At 40.7% G+C, this 20,099-nt stretch overlaps 1 protein-coding gene across 1 annotated transcript in view; it reads left to right on the top strand.

Annotated features, from left to right (window-relative positions):
- Nucleotides 1-20,099, top strand: part of LOC118385852 (low-density lipoprotein receptor-related protein 1B-like) — a 359,442-nt gene that overhangs the window by 221,002 nt on the left and 118,341 nt on the right. The window contains exons 42-50 of the mRNA XM_052521799.1: nucleotides 1,782-1,971; nucleotides 3,682-3,886; nucleotides 10,512-10,704; nucleotides 12,236-12,361; nucleotides 13,200-13,328; nucleotides 13,941-14,060; nucleotides 15,390-15,503; nucleotides 16,562-16,711; nucleotides 18,744-18,866. Coding sequence (XP_052377759.1) covers nucleotides 1,782-1,971; nucleotides 3,682-3,886; nucleotides 10,512-10,704; nucleotides 12,236-12,361; nucleotides 13,200-13,328; nucleotides 13,941-14,060; nucleotides 15,390-15,503; nucleotides 16,562-16,711; nucleotides 18,744-18,866 — 1,350 coding nt within the window. The remainder of the gene's footprint in view (nucleotides 1-1,781; nucleotides 1,972-3,681; nucleotides 3,887-10,511; nucleotides 10,705-12,235; nucleotides 12,362-13,199; nucleotides 13,329-13,940; nucleotides 14,061-15,389; nucleotides 15,504-16,561; nucleotides 16,712-18,743; nucleotides 18,867-20,099) is intronic.

Raw genomic sequence — 20,099 nt, 5'->3', positions numbered from 1 at the left:
ATTTAAAACACCCATACACATATTAGACCTTATGCATACACATAGGCCTATATATGAACCTGAGCCCGATTTTTAAAAACCTAAATTAAAATAATGATTGTGCCATTATACAATACATAGCCTACCGCATATTACACATGGCATAAAAAAATATGTAAGATATCTTTGGTACATAATTGGTCTAGCCTATACTCCAAAATTAAACAAATTCTACTAATCACCTTTGAGTGTGGACGGTATTATTGTGCATACTGGAGAGGCTGGTTACCTTATGCTACCCTCCAAACTTTCTATCCATGATTCTGGGAGAGAACTAGGCGTGGCTGTTGGTTCATTGATTGTTCAGGGCGGCTTACAGAGTTAGCCTACATTTTGTATTTGATTTTAGTAATAGGGATTTTTAAAAATATTTTCATAATTAATAGGCTGAAACATTACCTTTAGCTACAGAATACCTCACCACTGTGAGTTTCCATCTCTTCCTCTCTCTGATCCATTCCTTTCTCAAGCATACAGAGAGAGGGGCTGTCAACAGTTTCTTTAAATATGTTTGGTTGTGAAAACATGCTGCTATCGATGTTCCCGAACAGATTTCACTTGATTTCCCAAATTAAGCACTAGGTTGGAAAGCCCATGGCATATACAGTTTGTGCAGAATATCACCTGTTGTGCAGTGAGAGGCTGCATGCTCCTCAAACAGTGGCTGATGCATGGAGTGAAATAACTGGAATAGCCTACCTGGCATGATGGAAAAACAAACCGGAGGGAGGCTATTTGGGTGCATAAGGATGACATGTGTTTTTCCCCCTGCCTGTAATTGATAATGGGCCATTCTAAATTGAAACCAATTTGGCATATTAGTAAAGAAACTATGAAATGTAAAATAGTCTGATGGATAATATGATAACATGATCACTTGATGATGTGCATTCTGTGGCAGGGAACAGAGTGTAAGCTTTATTTTTCTACTTTCTCAAATCATAAGTAGCCTATAGTCACGTCATGCAGCCCATATATGTTTTGATTTATAAGACATTCTAAGGTTTGTGTCATTCACACCTAAAGTGAATGACACAAATGATCACTTTTACGCTCAACATAGACACTTCATATGCGTATTCGCTCCAGAATGGGAAAAATATAATTTATATTTTATTCAGCTAAGTTAAATTATATTCTTTCGGACTATAAAATCATAAAATATCAAATAAAGTAATGGCACGGGACTTGTAAGCATATTTAGTCTATTAAATTAAAAAGCCTACAGCCGATAACATGGTGAATAGCCAGATAACATATAGTAGGACAACTCATATTGTGTTCTTCTGAAATACATTTCCTTCATATAATAAAGTTTCTTTAGAACTGCCTAAAATAAACAATGGATTAATTGTGATGGTGTATATTAATGTGATTTATTAGCTTTTTTAAATGTAGATATTCCAAAGGTAAGCATCAGCGGCTTGTATGTGTGGATGTCTGGAGATGCTAAACATGCTAAAAGTCTTCATGTTAATTAAATGTCAATTACTGTGAGACCGGCAGGTTTTTTCCATGAAAATAACAGGCTGAAAAAATGTCATGACTGCCACAGCCCTTGTCTAGACATCATTGACTTTGTTCCTCCTGAGGTGGATTCAGATCTGTCCACCTTCATCAATGGAGTCAAAGCACTGCATTACCAGTTGATTTAATGCCATGTCCATTACATGTAAGTATTTCAAATGAACTAGTGGAGGCTGGATGATTGGATGATGACGTCCTTGTCTGTGTACCCCCAGATGTGGGTTCAGTGGAGGGGTTGGCGTACCACCGTGCCTGGGACACTCTGTACTGGACCAGCTCTACCACCTCCAGCATCACCAGGCACAGCGTGGACCAGAGCCGGCCCGGAACCTTCAGCAGACAGGCTGTGGTCACACTCTCTGAAGACGACCATCCCCATGTCCTCGCCCTGGACGAGTGCCAAAAGTATGTAGTTCTAGTTCTACTAAGTCTCCCAATAGTCTGTTCACAGATATGTTTGTGTTGTCTTGCCAACTGCCATGTTCATTGTCACAACATGGGAGTTGGCAAGACATCACAAACACATCTGTAACCAGGCTCGTCTCTTGTTTTAATGATGTCAGAATTTGTGGGGACCCCAAATGTAGTTCATTAGTTACTACTTCAGATGCAGTATGTGATTATGTGCTTGAAGCTATGTTTGTACAGTATATGCTCAACAGATATATACAGATATATAACATATATACATTTTGGTAGCATTAAAAGACAAGATATGAATTGTCTTGCTGTCTAAAGACAATTTTGTCTAAGGAATGTCACCTCTTGAACGGATCTCAGTGGGTTTAATTTTGTTAGAGCAATCAGTAGAATGTTATATGAGAGATATGCGTCCAGTTCTGTAGAGAAGATTGGATCCCTACGGTGTAGTGAAGGCGAGACATTTAATTGGTTTGACACACTCACATTTGAAGAAATACTGCCTTCAGTGCTTTCACAATAACAAACTAATGTTCCTGTTATATCCTTTAAGATATAAAAGTATGTCTCAAACTACAGTAATTATGCATGCCAAGGAGGTTTTCACAGAACACTGACCCAGAGTTCACAAACAAATTTGACCTGAGTGGGTATGCATGCAGTATGCAATTTGGCATTTTCACTACAGAACGCTGCTAATTTAAATTTAACCTAATATGATAAATTAGCACTCTCTGACATAGTATTCTAACTAGCCCCGATGAATTCTCAAGACTTCCAATGCTGTAAACATTGTCTTCTATAGGGAGGGTCCACCATAACCATATATAGGCCTATCTCTATTTTGCTCAACTTCAAAAGTATACATTGTTCATCTTTGATCAGTACACTACAATACCTGGCAGTTTGATGAGGATATAATCCCTCTACTTTCTCTTCTAAGAAGTGAATATGTAGCTGCTGTACACTGTAATACAATTCACATATTCCTTTAATTTTGCAGAACCTACTTCCTCAGATACAATCCCACACGATTATAATTTTCCGTATTCTTAGTAGTCCCCTCAAAGAAATATGAATACCAATTCCATTCAGCATTCATTGATGCTAATCTGGTTTTTATTAAATGGAAAGTGAGTATAAAAAATGAAACTGCAGCACCAACCTTATTAGAGATGGGAGCTGCAGTAGCTCCTGCAAGGCGACACTAACAAAGCCGACAGAGACAACATGAGGAGCAGATGACAGGTCATGCAGGCCATCGTGAGCTATGGGATCACGACCAGATAGAGCTATAGGCAATTTAAAACAGCTGCCTATGAATAATTCTCACAGCTATTAGTGTTTATTTTCCCCTACGAAGAAAGCCAAGGAGCTTGACAAGTTTCAATTGCAGTCCTATTAAAGCCATCATACACTCCCCTAATTCAATTTCAAAGAGCATATATTTGTTTTGTCCTCTTCACTGAGGGGGGTATAAAGATGTCTGAGGGGAAATGTGCATATAGAGAGACATTGAATCTGGGTTATCTGTTTGCAGTGAAGGTGGAAATTGCTTTTAAGACTTGAGATTAAAAAAACTTGTAAACATAACTGTTATTATCTATCTCTCCTCTTTCCAGTCAACGGACTCCTTTAAAACTGTTTCTCAAATGACCATCTAGTTAATAGTAGGTTGTTTAATGTTTATTTCAGCCTGATGTTCTGGACTAACTGGAACGAGCAGCGTCCCAGTATTATGAGGTCCACCCTGGCAGGAAACAACATGAAGGTGATCGTCAGCACTGACATCCTCACGCCTAACGGACTCACCATCGACCACAAGGCTGAGAAGATCTACTTCTCTGATGGAAGTCTGGGGAAGATAGAGAGGTGTGATTACGATGGCTTACACAGATATGTGAGTATGAATGACATAACGATTCTCTATGTATGCCACTATAAATGCAACCACACTATGTCACTGTGTTAGACTTTGGGCCGAATTACAAAGAACTTTCAATGGAGATTATCCATTAAGCATGCTTTTTAGTCCAGGACCAGGTTTAATCTGTCGTTAAAACCTAAGGGCTCAACTAATGTTATACCTAGTTGATGTCATTAACACATTCTAATGATACAAGACATACTGCAGCTCGTTTGACTTGGGCAGCACACAAGACCACAGAACTTGAGCATATTCATTCAATCTCACCTTCTTCACTAAGGAGCAAAAGTATAGGCAGTTCAAAAAGGCAATTACTTCTTGTTGAACCAACATGTGTTCTGATGTTGTCACTGTCCATAGCTTTTTATGGAGGAGAGAAAAGTTATTTGAAACATGGTAGACACAAAGGCAATGATTCTCTGCTGAAATGTCAGTGTTATGCCACCCTTAAGCTGAAATGTCAGTGTTATGCCCCCCTTAATCTTAAATGTCAGTGTTATGCCACCCTTAAGGTGAAATGTCAGTGTTATGTCCCCCTTCAGCTGAAATGTCAGTGTTATGCCCCCCTTAAGCTGAAATGTCAGTGTTATGCCCCCCTTAATCTTAAATGTCAGTGTTATGCCACCCTTAAGGTGAAATGTCAGTGTTATGTCCCCCTTCAGCTGAAATGTCAGTGTTATGCCCCCCTTCAGCTGAAATGTCAGTGTTATGCCACCCTTAAGGTGAAATGTCAGTGTTATGCCCCCCTTAAGCTAAAATGTCAGTGTTATGCCCCCTTTAAGCTGAAATGTCAGTGTTATGCCCCCTTAAAGCTGAAATGTCAGTGTTATGCCCCCTTTAAGCTGAAATGTCAGTGTTATGCCCCCTTAAGCTGAAATGTCAGTGTTATGCCCCCTTAAGCTGAAATGGGACACATTTTCTACCCGCTACATTATCTTCCATTCCTATTGAGCCTGATGGTGTTTCAGCCGTCATACAATACCTCTCAGCATTCTTTTCATATATCATATATTACAGAGTCAATTGTTTACTTAATTATAGAAGTAATTTCCCTTCAAATTGTAAGGGAAAGGACCAGTCTCATTTTATCTGTGAGAGGTTCCTTGCATAATATATATTCATAGTGGTGAAAATTCTGAATATGTACTGTATCCTTCTGTATCCCTGGCATGTAAGGGATTACAATAGAATGTGGCTCTCCTCTTTGCCGACGGATTTCAATTTGTGCTTGACACGACCTTTGTGACTGAGGACTTTGGCCCATCTCAATTAGTTACCCATACGTTTGCCATAGCAGGGTCGTGCGGCTCAAAAGTCACACCGTTTGGGTTCCTGCGTGCAACGCCTGCGGTCTCTCTCATGCTAATGAAGGCTCACACAGAAAAGCCCTGTGGGGGCGAGCCCATCACTCTCCCTATTAGAATGTGAAAATGAAACAGCGCTAGCGGGTTATCAACAAAGCAGCGGTGAGACACCCCGGGTGGAGAGAGGTGGGGAGACAGAGGGAGAGAGAGAGAGCGAGTGAGAGTTGGCTAGAGTGGGACTTCCTGACATTATGTGTGATAATGTGGGGGCGGTGCAGGGCAGTATGTGGGCGGGGTGGTGCAGAGTGGTATTGTATGGCAGAAGGTCCACAGAGGGACTCCATGGCTCCTGTAGCTCAGGGATCTGGAAGTGTCGTTGCTGCCTGACAGCCTAACACTGTGACTGTGTGACACCCCCTCCCTCTACTCTGACAGTCATGAGATGAACACAGAGCTAAAAAGGCCCACTTGCCTTCCTCACTCCAGTGTGCCATTTTAAGTGGAGCCGTCGTGTCATTAACCATGCTGCCAAAAGTCCAGAGCGCCCGCTGGAGTATGTGATGGGGATAAGATGTCAACACATTAAGGCAGTGAAAATAAGACCTTTTAAGTGTGAACAGACTGAATACTAATTGAGAAGTGGTTCTTAAGGGTGGTTATTATGTTATATGATCACTGAATATGATCTTCAAGATTTATGCGATCCCAAATCCCAAAATTAGAGTGTGGCATGATATGATCTTCAGACTACAATTACATTGTATGACAATTATTTGTGACGTCTTATTACATTGACATACTTATGCAAGATCTTAGGGCTGGTCAAACTCGAGGTGTCATAAAAAAAAAATGCACCCCCCCACCCCAACGTTATTTCAATCAATATTTTCACATGACCGTCTCCTGTACTATAAACAAAGAAATCACCCCATCCACACTCATAAAATGTACAAAAAAGGATGATTACCACCATAAATAAAAATAACTGTGGCAACCCTGCATTCATAAACGTGCATGTGGACTTGACCACTTCAGCATGGTTTTGTGGCAGGGCTACGGGCCAGAATGTAAAGGGTTTGCTGACTACAAGCTCAATCTCACTGTGATCAGAGCTGGCTACATGCAATGATTAGCTAGGGGGAAATCAGATTTTCAACATTTTGATGCTTTTTATTTATAATTTGATAAAATATACGCAACAATTTTCCACCAACAGGTTTCTGTACCAATGCACCACACACAACCAATAAGCATAACTGCATACCGATTACCGACTTCGAGCTTCATTGTGGTTTGCATTTTCAACACCACAATCAAATAGAGTATGTCAGTCTCGACCAATACAAAATACATTCCTCCGTACTCAGTATCAAAGGCTTGGCTTGACAATCTCCGAATGTAATTAAACCTTTTGGTGTTTTCCATTCATTGAATAGCCTGTGAACAGTTTGGATACTGGAGTGGAGGAGCATGTGCAGGTAGCCTACAGGAAGGAGTCTTTTGAAGTTTACGCACTGGTTTTGTTTATGTCACACATGAAAGGTCATAGAATTTAAAAGTTAAATGACATACACTACCGTTCAAAAGAGTGTCTACAAATGTCCTTGTTTTTGAAAAAAGCAAAAATGTTGTCCATTAAAATAAAATAAAATAGTGCAGAAATACAGTGTAGACATTGTTAATGTTGTAAATGACTATTGTAGCTGGAAACGGCTGTTTTTTAATGGAATTTCTACATAGGCGTACAGAGGCCCATTATCACAACTATCACTCCTGTGTTCCAATGGCGCGTTGTGTTAGCTAATCCAAGTTTATCATTTTAAAAGGCTAATTGATCATTAGAAAACCCTTTTGAAATTATGTTAGCACAGCCGAAAACTGTTTTTAAACCGGATTTTAAAGAAGCAATAAAACTGGACAACTTTAGACTAGTTGAGTATCTGGAACATCAGCATTTGTGGGTTTGATTACAGGCTAAAAATGTACAGAAACATTCTTGGCCAGAAACTTTCTTCTGAAACTTGTCAGTCTATTCTTGTTCTGAGAAATGAAGGCTATTCCATGCAAGAAATTGCCAAGAAACTGAAGATCCCGTACACCGTTGTGTACTACTCCTACACAGAACAGCGCAAACTGGCTCTAACCAGAATAGAAAGAGGAGTGGTAGGCCCCAGTGCACATCTGAGCAAGAGAACAAGTACATTAGAGTGTCTAGTTTGAGAAACAGACGCCTCACAGGTGAGTGTGTGTGGCGTCAATATGCATGTGTGTGTGTGTATATGTTTTGTGTGTGTTGGAGTGTCAGTGTAGTATGTGTGGGTAGAGTCTATCGAGTGTACATAGAGCCAGTGCAAAGGAGTCAGCGCAAAACGATTAAGCTATATAAATAAATAAATAAATAAGGGAGTCAATGTAAATAGTCCTGGTTGCCATTTGATTAACTGTTCAGTAGTCTTATGGCTTGGGGGTAGAAGCTGTTCAGTATAATGGTTTTGGAGTGACAGTCACAGGGACCAGGGTTTGAGTCCCTGTCAGGGTACCCCCCAATCCACTATATTGGTGTCAGGTGTTAGAGGGTGTTATTGAATATATGTCCCAGCCAAGTTTTAGTGACAGTACATCTGTGTTAAGCTAGTGATGTTTCTGTCAGATGTCCGTACTGCACACAGATTTCCATACGGCAGAGTATGTAAAACAAATGTGCAACCGATTGATATAAAGCATCATGATATCATTCTGCCAGGTAGGCCTACTTTGCATTCAACATTTAATTGGGAAGGGTTTGGGGGAAAAACTTAAAAAATGACTGTTTCAGCAGGCATTGTGGATTTTATAGAGCCAATATACCGTATATCTTGCTTTTAGAAGTGTTTACTTCAGACTAACTACAAGCATCTATTGAGTTGCAATGTCTCATAAATTGAACGTACAAATAAACCTAAAGTATCTACATAATTAGATTTTCAGCGACGCAATTCAAAATGAAGGTTACAGCTAAATGGTTTCCTTTTACTGTTTGCGATACACAGATGATTCTTATGATTCCCATGATTTGATTTACCACGATTTAACCAAACCCCAATTACTACAATGGCGAAGCACATCATTCATTCAAAGAATTGTTTAAAAATAATCGATTCATATGAATTAAATGAATCACTATATATTTTGTACTATTTTGAGAAATGTGAAGAGGGAATAGTTTATACAGTAAATTCAACTTTTACGGCCTTAACAAGATCAATAGGAGAGCTTTTTGAGCTGCGTGTCTCATGTCTTGACTGTTCTTTCATGTGTTCTTTCAAAGAAACACCTGGCCTCTGCTGCCTGTCAGCTATTCCTCTATGTTCTGGTGGATTGATATTGGAAATTGGTGCAGATTTGAATGATTTTATGTGTGATATGTTTGCTAGCTAACCTACTGCAGACCTGGGCAAACAATCCACCTTACCACTATTGTCACTATGAATAGAGGGCAGGGTAATGTTGACTGTATAGCAAGACGCAGAAAACCGTAGTGCATAAGGGAAGTACCAACACACTTTGATAGGGGAGACATGCAAGCAGATGAGGAAATGTGGTTATATGGAAGAAATTATATAGTAAAACCTGCAAAATGTGGAATCTAAACCAGGGGGAAATGCACGACCATCCCCTGTGCCCAATAACAAATCACATAACCCTCCCCAAAGCCGAAAGACAAGTTTTAAACTCTGTTTTGGACTAGCACCCCCACCCTAGTAAATGTACAACTGTGACTAAGCAAGTCATACAATAGTTTTAAAGTTCTCAAAGTACTCCCTGACGAAGGCCATGTGAAAATGAGTCAGAGTTTTAAATGGTTTGTTCTATTGAACATGCCATAACAATACATGTATTTTAATCATATGAATAGTGCCTAGGTCCTTTTAGTTTTTTTTGCTGACCATTTAACCCCTTTGCCAAATAACATGTACCTGCAAAGTTCTACTATTATATCCCAGGGCTTCCCTTCCTTTTGTTGTCTACAACTGCCTTGTTTTTTTTAACTCAGAACTGTAACGTGTGCGCTGAGAGTTGCGAAGCAAGTTCAGGGAGTGAATGTTTTAATAAATAAACGTAACATAATACAAAACACAAACAACGCACAGACATGACACTGGAACAGAAACAATAACGCCTGGGGAAGAAACGAAAGGAAGTGACATATATAGGGAAGGTCATCAGGGAGGTGGATGGAGTCCAGGTGAGTCTGATGATGCGCAGGTGCGTGTAACGATGGTGACAGTTGTGCACCATAATGAGCAGCCTGGTGACCTAGAGGCTGGAAAGGGACAACACGTGACAAGAAATTTCATATGAATAGATCCTACGAGATTGTGAACACAGTGGTAATTTGTCCCTGTGTATAAAACTAGCATTCTCCCTAATAAAATGGGAATCCTCTGGATTCCTTGTCATCTCTCTCTCAATTCATAGGGGTTTTATTGGCATGGGAAGCATGTTTACATTGTTTATTTCACTTGCTTTGGCAATCAACAAAAGTGAGAAGACACAAAAAAATATTAGAATATAACATTAAATATTACACTCAAAAAGATAAAGATATTTCAAGTGCAATATTATCCGCTACGTACAGTGTTTTAGCAATGTGTAAATAGTTGTAGTAGGAATAGTAGGGGATTATAAATAAAGAGATAAATATTGGTGGTATTTACAATGTTTGTGCTCCACTGGTTGCCCTTTCTCTTGCTCTTTCTCTCCTGCTGGCCAGTTGTTTTCCCTGTAACAAGCTGTGCTCCTTGAATCAACACCTGTCCTATTAATCCCTGTATGGCAGCAGGGCTAATGTGATGATGGTTACGAGCATGTCCTACTAATGGCTGAGACTACAGACCTGCAGGAAGACCTGCCTGGTGGCCCCAGCATAGAGAGAGACTCCCAAAGGAGCTGTCTGTCTGATGTATTCCTTACTCCCTCTCTGTGACACTGTCATACATTTACATAGCAACAACTGGGTTTAGCACTAACCTAGGAGAGGTTGTTTGTGTGTACAGGGGTTGATGATGCAGTGATTCATTTATTTATTTGTGCTATGTATTCAAAGTCTGTTTTTTATTTTATTTTATTTATGTTTTCATCAATATTTACTCATTTGATGTTTAGATGTAATTGACATGAAGTCTTTGAAAATCATATATGTTTTACTAGAGTACAAGGAGGTAGAGGACTTAGCTATGGCTTGGTATTGGCACTCTAGACATATTAGACAAGTTATGAATGCTTTCACTGATGTACTGCTTTGTAAATCACAGGTCATCGTGAAGTCAGGGCCAGGAACTTTTTTTGGTCTGGCTATTTATGGGGACTTCCTCTTCTGGTCGGACTGGGCTCGCAGGGCCGTGCTACGATCCAACAAGTACACAGGTGGAGAGACCAAGGTTCTGCGAGCAGATATCCCCCACCAGCCCATGGGAATCATCGCTGTCACAAATGACTCCAACAGCTGTGAGTATCTAGGCTTACGACACCAACTCCCAGGAATCTACACTTACGACACCAACTCCCTGAATTCTTATCTCAAAAAGACAGGGACAGACTGTTTGTGAATGTTTCGAGGCCCATGTATGTTTGTGCAATGCACTTATGCCCACACATTATTTTCCTCCAATATGGAATGTGTAAGAGAAGAATATATATGTTAGTGTAATAGTATTTTTTTTCATCTATCTGTTGCAGATCTGTGCATTTGCCTACATTTGTCTGTTTAATTTAGTTTGGGGTTTGGGATTCTTTTTACTTATTGGTTTTCCAGTAGGACCTACCAGGGCTCCTTCTCTTGATGTGAAGAAAATGGTGGGAATGATAAATTAACATGGTTTTATTTAGCTGGGGAGAAACTAAAGCTGGCAACGTAATTAATAAGAAATAATCCCCGAGTTCGATAGGAGGGCTCTGAAGTGTGCATATGTACTGTAAGTACTAGGACATTGGGAAAAGTACTTAAGAGCTTCCCAACGGCTTGACTCTCTCTATGAAGATGTTGAGGGACTTTTCCTTCTCATTTATTTCATCATCACAAATGATCGCAGACATAACTTTTTGACCTCTCCGTCTTGCCAATTGATAAGTAACAACCTGCAATGTTTAAATTAATCAAACATTTTATCCAAAGCTAATTACAGTACAGGTAATGCATCCATTTTTAGTATGTATGTGATCCCTGCGGGCATTGAACCTAGTTTGCTACCGTCACGCTATTACATGTAAAGCTGAGTCACACAGGACCACTGTTCATCTCACCCCAGTTTTCCTCCTCGAGATAGTTAAATGTGAAGTCAATGCTTCCACATTTTCATCAGTCATCCTATCGGTCCTTCCTGATCCTCTCGTTCCTCTGTAATCAGATGAGGCCAACCTGAACCTGGGGGCTACAGGAGCTCTTCCAGAGGCCTGCTGAGTCATCCATCCATCCTCACACACATGCACACACACACACCGACACATCCCCCACACACAGACACTGATGTGTGAATGAGAGACAGAGGGTTGGAGGGGAGGGAAGGAAAGGAAAGCTATGGTTCATTTGTCACATGTCTCTCCAGTGAGCACTGGTGATGCCTGTGCTTTATTGTTTCCCCTCCCTTTGCATCCTTCGCTCTTTCTTTATCAGGGAGGATGAGACCTTACCTGCTTGTTCCTGTTACACTGACTGAGCTGATGCGTTCTTTATGCTGGGCTGGTGGGAGGTGGGAGCTGTGGGTTGGGACCGTTGGCCTTGAAATAAACTCTGTTAATTGAGGTTTAGCATTTAATTAACTGGTGACATTCAGTTTAGTTTATTGGTCGTTCTTCAGCGTTAAATGTTCTTAAAAACAGTTGATAATAAAAATTCGGAATGTCTTTGACATTGCAAGTTACTGTATAATTGCAACCTCACTTTGTCTCTGTCTTTTTGCCTCACGTTATGTCTATAAAGCATCTGTTGTGTGTCTCCTGTTGTGTCTATAATATCTCTGATTGGCCATGTGTTCTGTAGGTGAGATGTCCCCATGCAGACTCAATAACAGTGGCTGTGGTGACTTGTGTCTGTTGACCCCAGATGGAAGAGTCAACTGTAGTTGTCGGGGAGCACGTGTGTTATTAGATGACAACAGATGCATTTGTAAGTTATGAGATTATCTATTTTTTAACCCATTTTTCTCCCCAATTTTGTGATATCCATCTTGTAGTTAAAGTATTATTCCATCGCTGCAACTCCCGTACGAACTCGGGAGTGGCGAAGGTCAAGAGCCATGCGTCCTCCGAAACAGGACCTCGCCAAGCCTCACTGCTTCTTGACACACTGCTCGCTTAACCCGTGTGGAAACACCGTACCACTGGCGACCAAAGTCAGCGTGCGTGCGCCCGGCCTCCACAAGAAGTCGCAAGAGCGCGATGAGACAAGGACATCCCAGTCGGCCAAACTCTCCACCAACCCGGATGACACTGGGCCAATTGTGCACTGCCACATGGGTCTCCCTGTCGCGGCCGGCTGCGACAAATCCCAGGATCAAACCCAGATCTGTAGTGAAACCACTAGCACTGTGATGCAGTGCCTTAGACCACTGTGCCACTTGGATTCCTGAAATTTAGCTTTTTAACCAACCATACATTCAATAATCTTGCAATTCTCACAAAAAAATATAACTAGTAGTTTAGATCAGATTTTCAACTTTTTTTAGAGAAATGTTTCCTCTTCAGTAATTATATATACACTTTTATTCTCTGGCAAGGACAGACTGTTTTAGGTAGTTGTAATACATTAGCACCCAATTAACTTTGTTTCAGAGAGGAATATGCAGTGTTTGTACTTTTAACATAAAGGTCATACTGGAACATTTACAGCTAAGCCTGGTGCAGCTACTGCTAACTTGAAGACCACAGCTAAAGCCATTGTGGTGAGAAAATGCACAAACATTTGATTTAACTTGTTTAACTAGCTTAGTCATCTTCTTTTGCAGCAGGGAATTCCTCCTGCAACATCCACAAGGAGTTTGAATGTGGGAACGGTGAATGCATCAACTATCAGTTCACATGTGATGGAATAGCGCATTGCAAAGACAAATCAGATGAGAAAATGCAATATTGTGGTAAGCAATTGATCTCATATCAGCATTTTGGTACTTCAAATCTCTCCCAGTCAACAAAAATATAATGAATGATCTACTACTACATGCAAGCAAGCATAAGCCCATTCCTATAATGGATGTGCTGTAGCCAACCATGCGGCATGACAATGATAGCAGGTTTGGCTACAGCGCATATGAAAGGGAAAGGGGGATACCTAGTCAGTTGTACAACTGAATGCCTTCAACTGAAATATGTCTTCTGCATTTAACCCAACCCATCTGAATCAGAGAGGTGCAGGGGGCTGCCTTAATCGATATCCACTTCTTCGACAACCAGGGTTGGTGTCTATTCCATAGAAATTTCAGTCACTTCAGGAAGTACACTGAATTTCCAATTCCAACTAACTTCAATGCTGTCCAATGAGGAATTGGAATTTGGTGTACTTTCTGAGTGGAATTGAAATGTATTTGATCCCAACCCTGATGACATGATGACATCCATTGAAGAATTGGCTAGAGCACATTCAGTGTGGGACTGCACAGTTGATATCTAGAGGATGTCATAAGAAGAAGATTACTACCGTTACCATTTCGTATTTGAAGTGAACACATTTTGTTTTGTAATTTCACCAGATAACAGGGACTGTAGGAGAGGCTTCAGGGCGTGTGACAACCAACGCTGTGTGGCCAACAGTCATTTCTGCGATGGGGTGGATGACTGTGGGGACAACTCAGACGAGGCCTTCTGTAACAGTGAGTATGGATAAATCGACCGCTTAATCACCCAGTATATCCGGACCGTGTGTTTGTGTGTGTGTGTGTGTGTGTGTGTGTGTGTGTGTGTGTGTGTGTGTGTGTGTGTGTGTGTGTGTGTGTGTGTGTGTGTGTGTGTGTGTGTGTGTGTGTGTGTGTGTGTGTGTGTGTGTGTGTGTGTGTGTGCAGTATATAGCAGGCTTCACACTGGGCTGAGCCTCTCTTTAATGAGCCCCAGCATCACATAGCTCCTCAAAGACCAAGGGCCACTCTCAGACAGAATACTGTCTGAGACAGAAGGGCAGGATATTGGGCACAAATTGTTCAGAAAATCATGCAAAGATTGCCGCGGCCCGAATCGCCAATTTTTGTCATTGCTATTCTAATCAAGTGACATTCTTTGCTATTATTTTCAATTTAGTTTCTGTGGCTGTTATTCAGCTGCATGTTAGCCCAGAGGAAAACAAACCCAGCACTCTTTAACAGGAACTTAATGTGCTTTAAACCTGAAACGAGACAATTAAGAGAGGCCATGAGGCAGCAGTAGGATTCTCTAAAGATGGATGAAGCTCCCAAGGACTGAGATATCAGGCACGTCTAGCTGTAATGACTCTCAAAGCATGCAGTTGGTTTGTTTTTTAATGGCAAATTATCAACACCCCTGTTTCTATAACCATTAAAACGTTTAATTATATGCATTTAAATGAAAATACCATAGTTTCCGTAGATGGTAAATCGAGAAAGAAAACCCAGTTTTACTAGATCGATCAGATATAATGTCCCTGTAGGTTTTCAGTATCTAATTTGCATTTGTTTATTAGTAGTGCAGACCATAAATGGCATTTGCATAAACTACATGATCATTAATAAGTCCTGATGTTTTTTTAACTAGGCAAGTCAGTTAAGAACAAATTCTTATTTATAATGTCAGCCTGCACTGGCAAAACCCAGACGGCGCTGGGCCAATTGTTCACCACCCTATGGGACTCCCAATGATGGCCTGTTGTGATACAGCCTGGATTTGAACCAGGGTGTCTGTAGTGACACCTCTAGCACTGAGATGCAGTGCCTTAGACTGCTGTGCCACTCAGGAGTGGACTTGATGACTCATATACCTTTGCTTGTTTACTTCTCACGCATGCACGCACATAATGCGCACGTACACAAACACCTGACATCCTCCCTATCCTAGATATCCTCCCTAGACCTGATGCTAAACACTACTGAGCCATCGACCTGGATTACACTATTAACTGCTCCCTCTCTTCCTGATGAGTTGTTCCTAGCATCGGGTCTTTTCGAAGGGTTAATTTCTCTCTCCCCTCTCAGATGTCACGTGTGCATCTTTTGAATCCTCATGCCAGGATGGGAGCTGTATCCCCGGCTCAGCCTGGTGTAACCAGGTCATTGACTGTGCTGATGCCTCAGATGAAAAGAACTGCAGTAAGTTAAGCCTTTTTAAGGTATGGTATGTTTCATGATCAAAAAAATGCACTATGCTAACATGATGACCTCATCACCATTGATGGATCGCTTGTTTTCAGTCAGTCAGCATTATCCAGATAGTAATTTATTTGTTATTGCACAGGTAAACAAGCAACTTAATGTACAGTGTTACTAGCTAGGCCTCCATCCGATTGGCAAATGATTTTCATGCAAATATTCTAAAATCCGCACTAATAAAAAAAATGCGCATTTTCCTACCAGTGGTGTGTTTCCACCAAAAAGACTTGTTGTGGATAATGTAGTGTACACAAAATGTACCTTTTCAGATAAGTTTTCATGTAAGTCTAAAGTTCAATGTGTTTACATCATATTTTTGTCACAAACTGTTGTGTTAAATGGCAAATGTTCCTACTCTGGTCTTGGCACGTGCGCTCTTGCCAACAGCTCGCAGATACAGTGCTGGTAGGCTGTGCGGGTAAACTAGTTTACATGATGAGGTTATTATGGATAAGAGCAAGAATTTTTCATTTGGCACAGCAGTCAAGCAATCGTCAGCAAGTCACCATAATAAGACACTTGACATTTATTGGAAAGGAGCATCAAGATCACAGTGCACCACCCTGTGAAGTTCATCACAAGTTAATTCATATGTAGCGTAATAAACTACATGGTTTCCCGAGTCGTAGTGGCATGACCACACACCATATCATTGCATGACTCCAAGTTTATTTGCCAGATGATGGCTATTATATCAATATGCATAAAGGCATTTCCACCGCCATTTCTCACATTATTCATTTTAACGACACAAAAAGATCTCACCATGTCGAACAAACAAATGATCGGTCTGCATTTATAAAACTGTACTGAATCTTCCTGTTTCCATTACAGCTGTGGTGAGTTTTTTTTGTTATACGGTATGACTTTACCTACATAAAAACTGTGGATGGAAACCTGGTTAATGTTACCTTTTTATACCTTAGTGTTACCTACTGTTAGTGGATTTACAGTAGCTTGTGTTTAGCTAGCTAAGGTTAGCTAATGTTTTTGTGTAGACAACACAGACTGCTCTGAATTCTACAAACTGGGGGTGAAAGAGAAAGGCTTCATCAGCTGTAATACCACCTCCCTTTGTATCCACCCCTCCTGGATCTGTGATGGAGCCAACGACTGTGGTGATTATGCAGATGAGACCAACTGCCAGGGTGAGTCTCTTGTCTTGTCTTCTCCTCTCTTCTTTCTCTCTCTGCCTAAGGAAGACAGATCGAGGAAGTCAGCTTCAATTAGAGAAGACTTGCATAAAATCAAAAAACAAAGATATACCATTTTCTGAAGTGATTAGTGGAGAAGGTCAAGAGTTTCAAGTTCCTTGGTGTCAACATTACCAACAAACTATCATGGTCCAAACACACCACGAAAGTCTTGAAGAGTGCACGGCAACACCTTTTCCCCCTTAGGAGACTGAAAAGATTGATGTGGGTCCCCAGATCCTCAAAAAGTTTTACAGCTGCACCATTGAGAGCATCCTGATCGGTTGCACCACTGCCAGGTATGGCGATGATGCTCGGCATCTGACCGGAGCACCAAGTCTAGGTCCAAAAGGCACCTTAACAGCTTCTACCCCCAAGCTATAAGTCTGCTGAACAATTAATACAATTACCACCAGGACTATTTACTTCGAAGGGGGGGCTTTGTTTTTACACTGCTGCAACTCGCTGTTTATTATCTATGCATAGTCACTTTACCCCTACCTACAGTACATGTACAAATTACCTCGACTAACCTGTACATTGACTCGGTACCTGTACCCCCTGTTTATAGCCTTGTTATTTTATTTTTTACTTTAGTTTATTTAGTAATTATTTTCTTAACTCTATTTCTTGAACTGCATCGTAAGTAAGCATTCCATGGTAGGGTCTACCTACACCTATTGTATGTTACATTTGATTTCATTTTATTAGGGGTGCCAGAGTTCAAGTTTAGGGAAAAGATAATGACCTGAATCACGTCTGTATGAATATTTAGAAGATAAATACTCAACACAAAGGACTAAAGGTCAAGAGGACTAGAATTAACAATCAATGGAAATAGTGTTTTTTCTGTAACAGGGAATTAATGATCAATGGAAATTTACATGGCAAGTTCTCATTGGTCCAAATTGTCTATACATCGCGCCTGAAATGCGATGCGTGTTATCTGGCCATTGGCCCAATTTTATTGCCAGGAATTCTAATTGGTCAACCACAGGCAAGGGTTGGGGGTATATAATGTTTGGTTCAGATTCTGTCTCTTTGTTCTGTGGAGAGAATCACTGAGGACAGGGGAGAATGAACATCTTAGATTAAATTGTTAGATTACTTGTTAGATATTACTTGCATGGTCGGAACTAGAAGCACAAGCATTTTGCTACACTCGCATTAACATCTGCTAACCATGTGTATGTGACCAATCAAATTTGATTTGATTTGTCTACCTCTCAGCATAACATCCATGATTTGTCCTCTTTGAGTTTGAGTTTGAGTTTATTTTTTATTTTTACAGGGACAGTGCACATTAATCAACGTTTCAGTAAAAGTGCAGGTTTTAGCCAGCCGGCTAATTTTCAACCGCAGTCCCTGGGCAGGTTATTAAAAACAATTACAATATAGACAATAGCAACATAGAACAAGCAAGACATAGCAACATAGGACAAGCAAGACGTAGCATACAGACAGAGAAACATAGAACAAAAAGCAGCAAGACAAAATTCATAAAAGCAACAAAGTGTTTCCACACCTCACAAGCTACAGAAAACAGACAACATGGAAAGCGGCAACACAAAGCTAGGGACCATGTTCACAAATCTGATTGACCTTTAGCCATGTCTTCAAGCATTTTGTGAAAGTGTGATATGTGGTGCAGTTATGTGTGTCTGATGGCAGTGTATTCCAGACATGGGAAGCTCTCACAGAGAATGCAGATTTACTAAAGGTGATTTTCCTTAGGGGAACTATACAGTCACCTCTCATGGCAGACCTTGTGGATCTGCTGCCATATGTCTGGGTTTTATGTTTAACAAAAATATTGAGTGGAGGGGGAGCCAGGCCATTAAGGATCTTGAATACAAGACATTGAATAAACCTATTTTTCTCCCTCTGATTTGCTTTGGGGTTTGTGTTATTGAAGAGTAACATCAACTGCTAACAACACTGAATCACCTCTGAAATGACTCTTCCCTTCCGTTGTTGTCGGCCCTAGTTTCCCATGGGCAGAAGTGTGAAGAGGGCCACTTCGCCTGCCCCAGCGGTAACTGCATCTCCAGTGTGTGGCTGTGTGATGGACAGAAGGACTGTGAGGATGGGGCAGATGAGTTTCAGTGTGGTAAGGCTTTGTTATGTTGATAGCCCATTACATTACAAAGAGAATATTTATAAAATGGCTTGTCTGAATGACTAATAGACATCTATAGGAAGCCAAAAATCCAGTGTATTTATATGGACAGAAAGACTGTGATTACTAGGCCGATGAGATTCTGTGCAGTAAGGCCTTGCTATGTTTATTGAACCATGTGGGTAGACACATTTCATTGCATTACAGAATAACATCTATTAGTTGGCTTGTCTCACGGCCGGCCTGCTCATTAGGCAGGATTAAGCGGCTGCCTATGGTGACAGATTGACGAAGGCAGAATTTTCTGAGCTAAACTGACCAAGACGCACCTCCAACAGCAACACATAAAACCTCACATAATTCTGCCCCAAAACTATGACAATTTCTCTCAACCAATGGCATGGGGGCGTTTTACGTTAAGAAGTGCCCACTTTGTTAAAGGTAGGGGCTTGCTTATCCATTCCAAGCACGCCCCTCAAGGGTGTTGCTGGAGAGATGCAGCTCTGCAGTGCTCCACCAACATTCTGTCAAAAAGAAATACATCTAACATAAATCATGTAGCAGATATAGGATATGGTAGAAAGAGTGTGTGGTCTTTTCTGTAATCTACAGGTTGGAGATAAAATATACGACAATGTAATGAGACAGACAATTTTTTACGATCAAATAGCCTAACATAAATGGCACTAAATCAAATAAAAAATGTGCTGTCATGTTAACAAGCAACATTTCCCAAAAACAGGACAGGTCAAAGTAAAATGGACAGTATTAAAGTGACAATCACAACTGTTGTCCAGGAGTTTCACCCCATTGTCATGATTAGTGGTTTCAAGTTTGTATCCGTCAATATTTGACAAGCTAATCATAGTGAAAAAGAAGATACTTCTGCATTACCCGCTGTGTAAACACATTGGCAATTGGCTCGCGATAACTCCTTGGTAGCTGATATTCAGAACTTAAATAGCCATATTAATTAGTCACAAGAATCAGGACTAATAAAACCAATGCAATGGCCTGTTTTACACATGGTGGGCCTACTACATTAGTGGGCATTCATAAAATGTAATTGGAGGCCGACATGGTAGGCTACATCCCAGTAAGCACGAGCCAACGTATTTTGGACATAATTTTTTTTGTCCTGCCCGGACCTCATTTTTTGGTGTTTTACAAACGGTAGGTTTACCACATAGATGGGCATTCATAACATTTTCATTCAGGCAACAC

Source organism: Oncorhynchus keta, chromosome 7 (genome assembly GCF_023373465.1).
Source record: "Oncorhynchus keta strain PuntledgeMale-10-30-2019 chromosome 7, Oket_V2, whole genome shotgun sequence".
NCBI lineage: Eukaryota > Metazoa > Chordata > Actinopteri > Salmoniformes > Salmonidae > Oncorhynchus > Oncorhynchus keta.
This window is presented reverse-complemented; position numbering and strand designations above follow the sequence as displayed.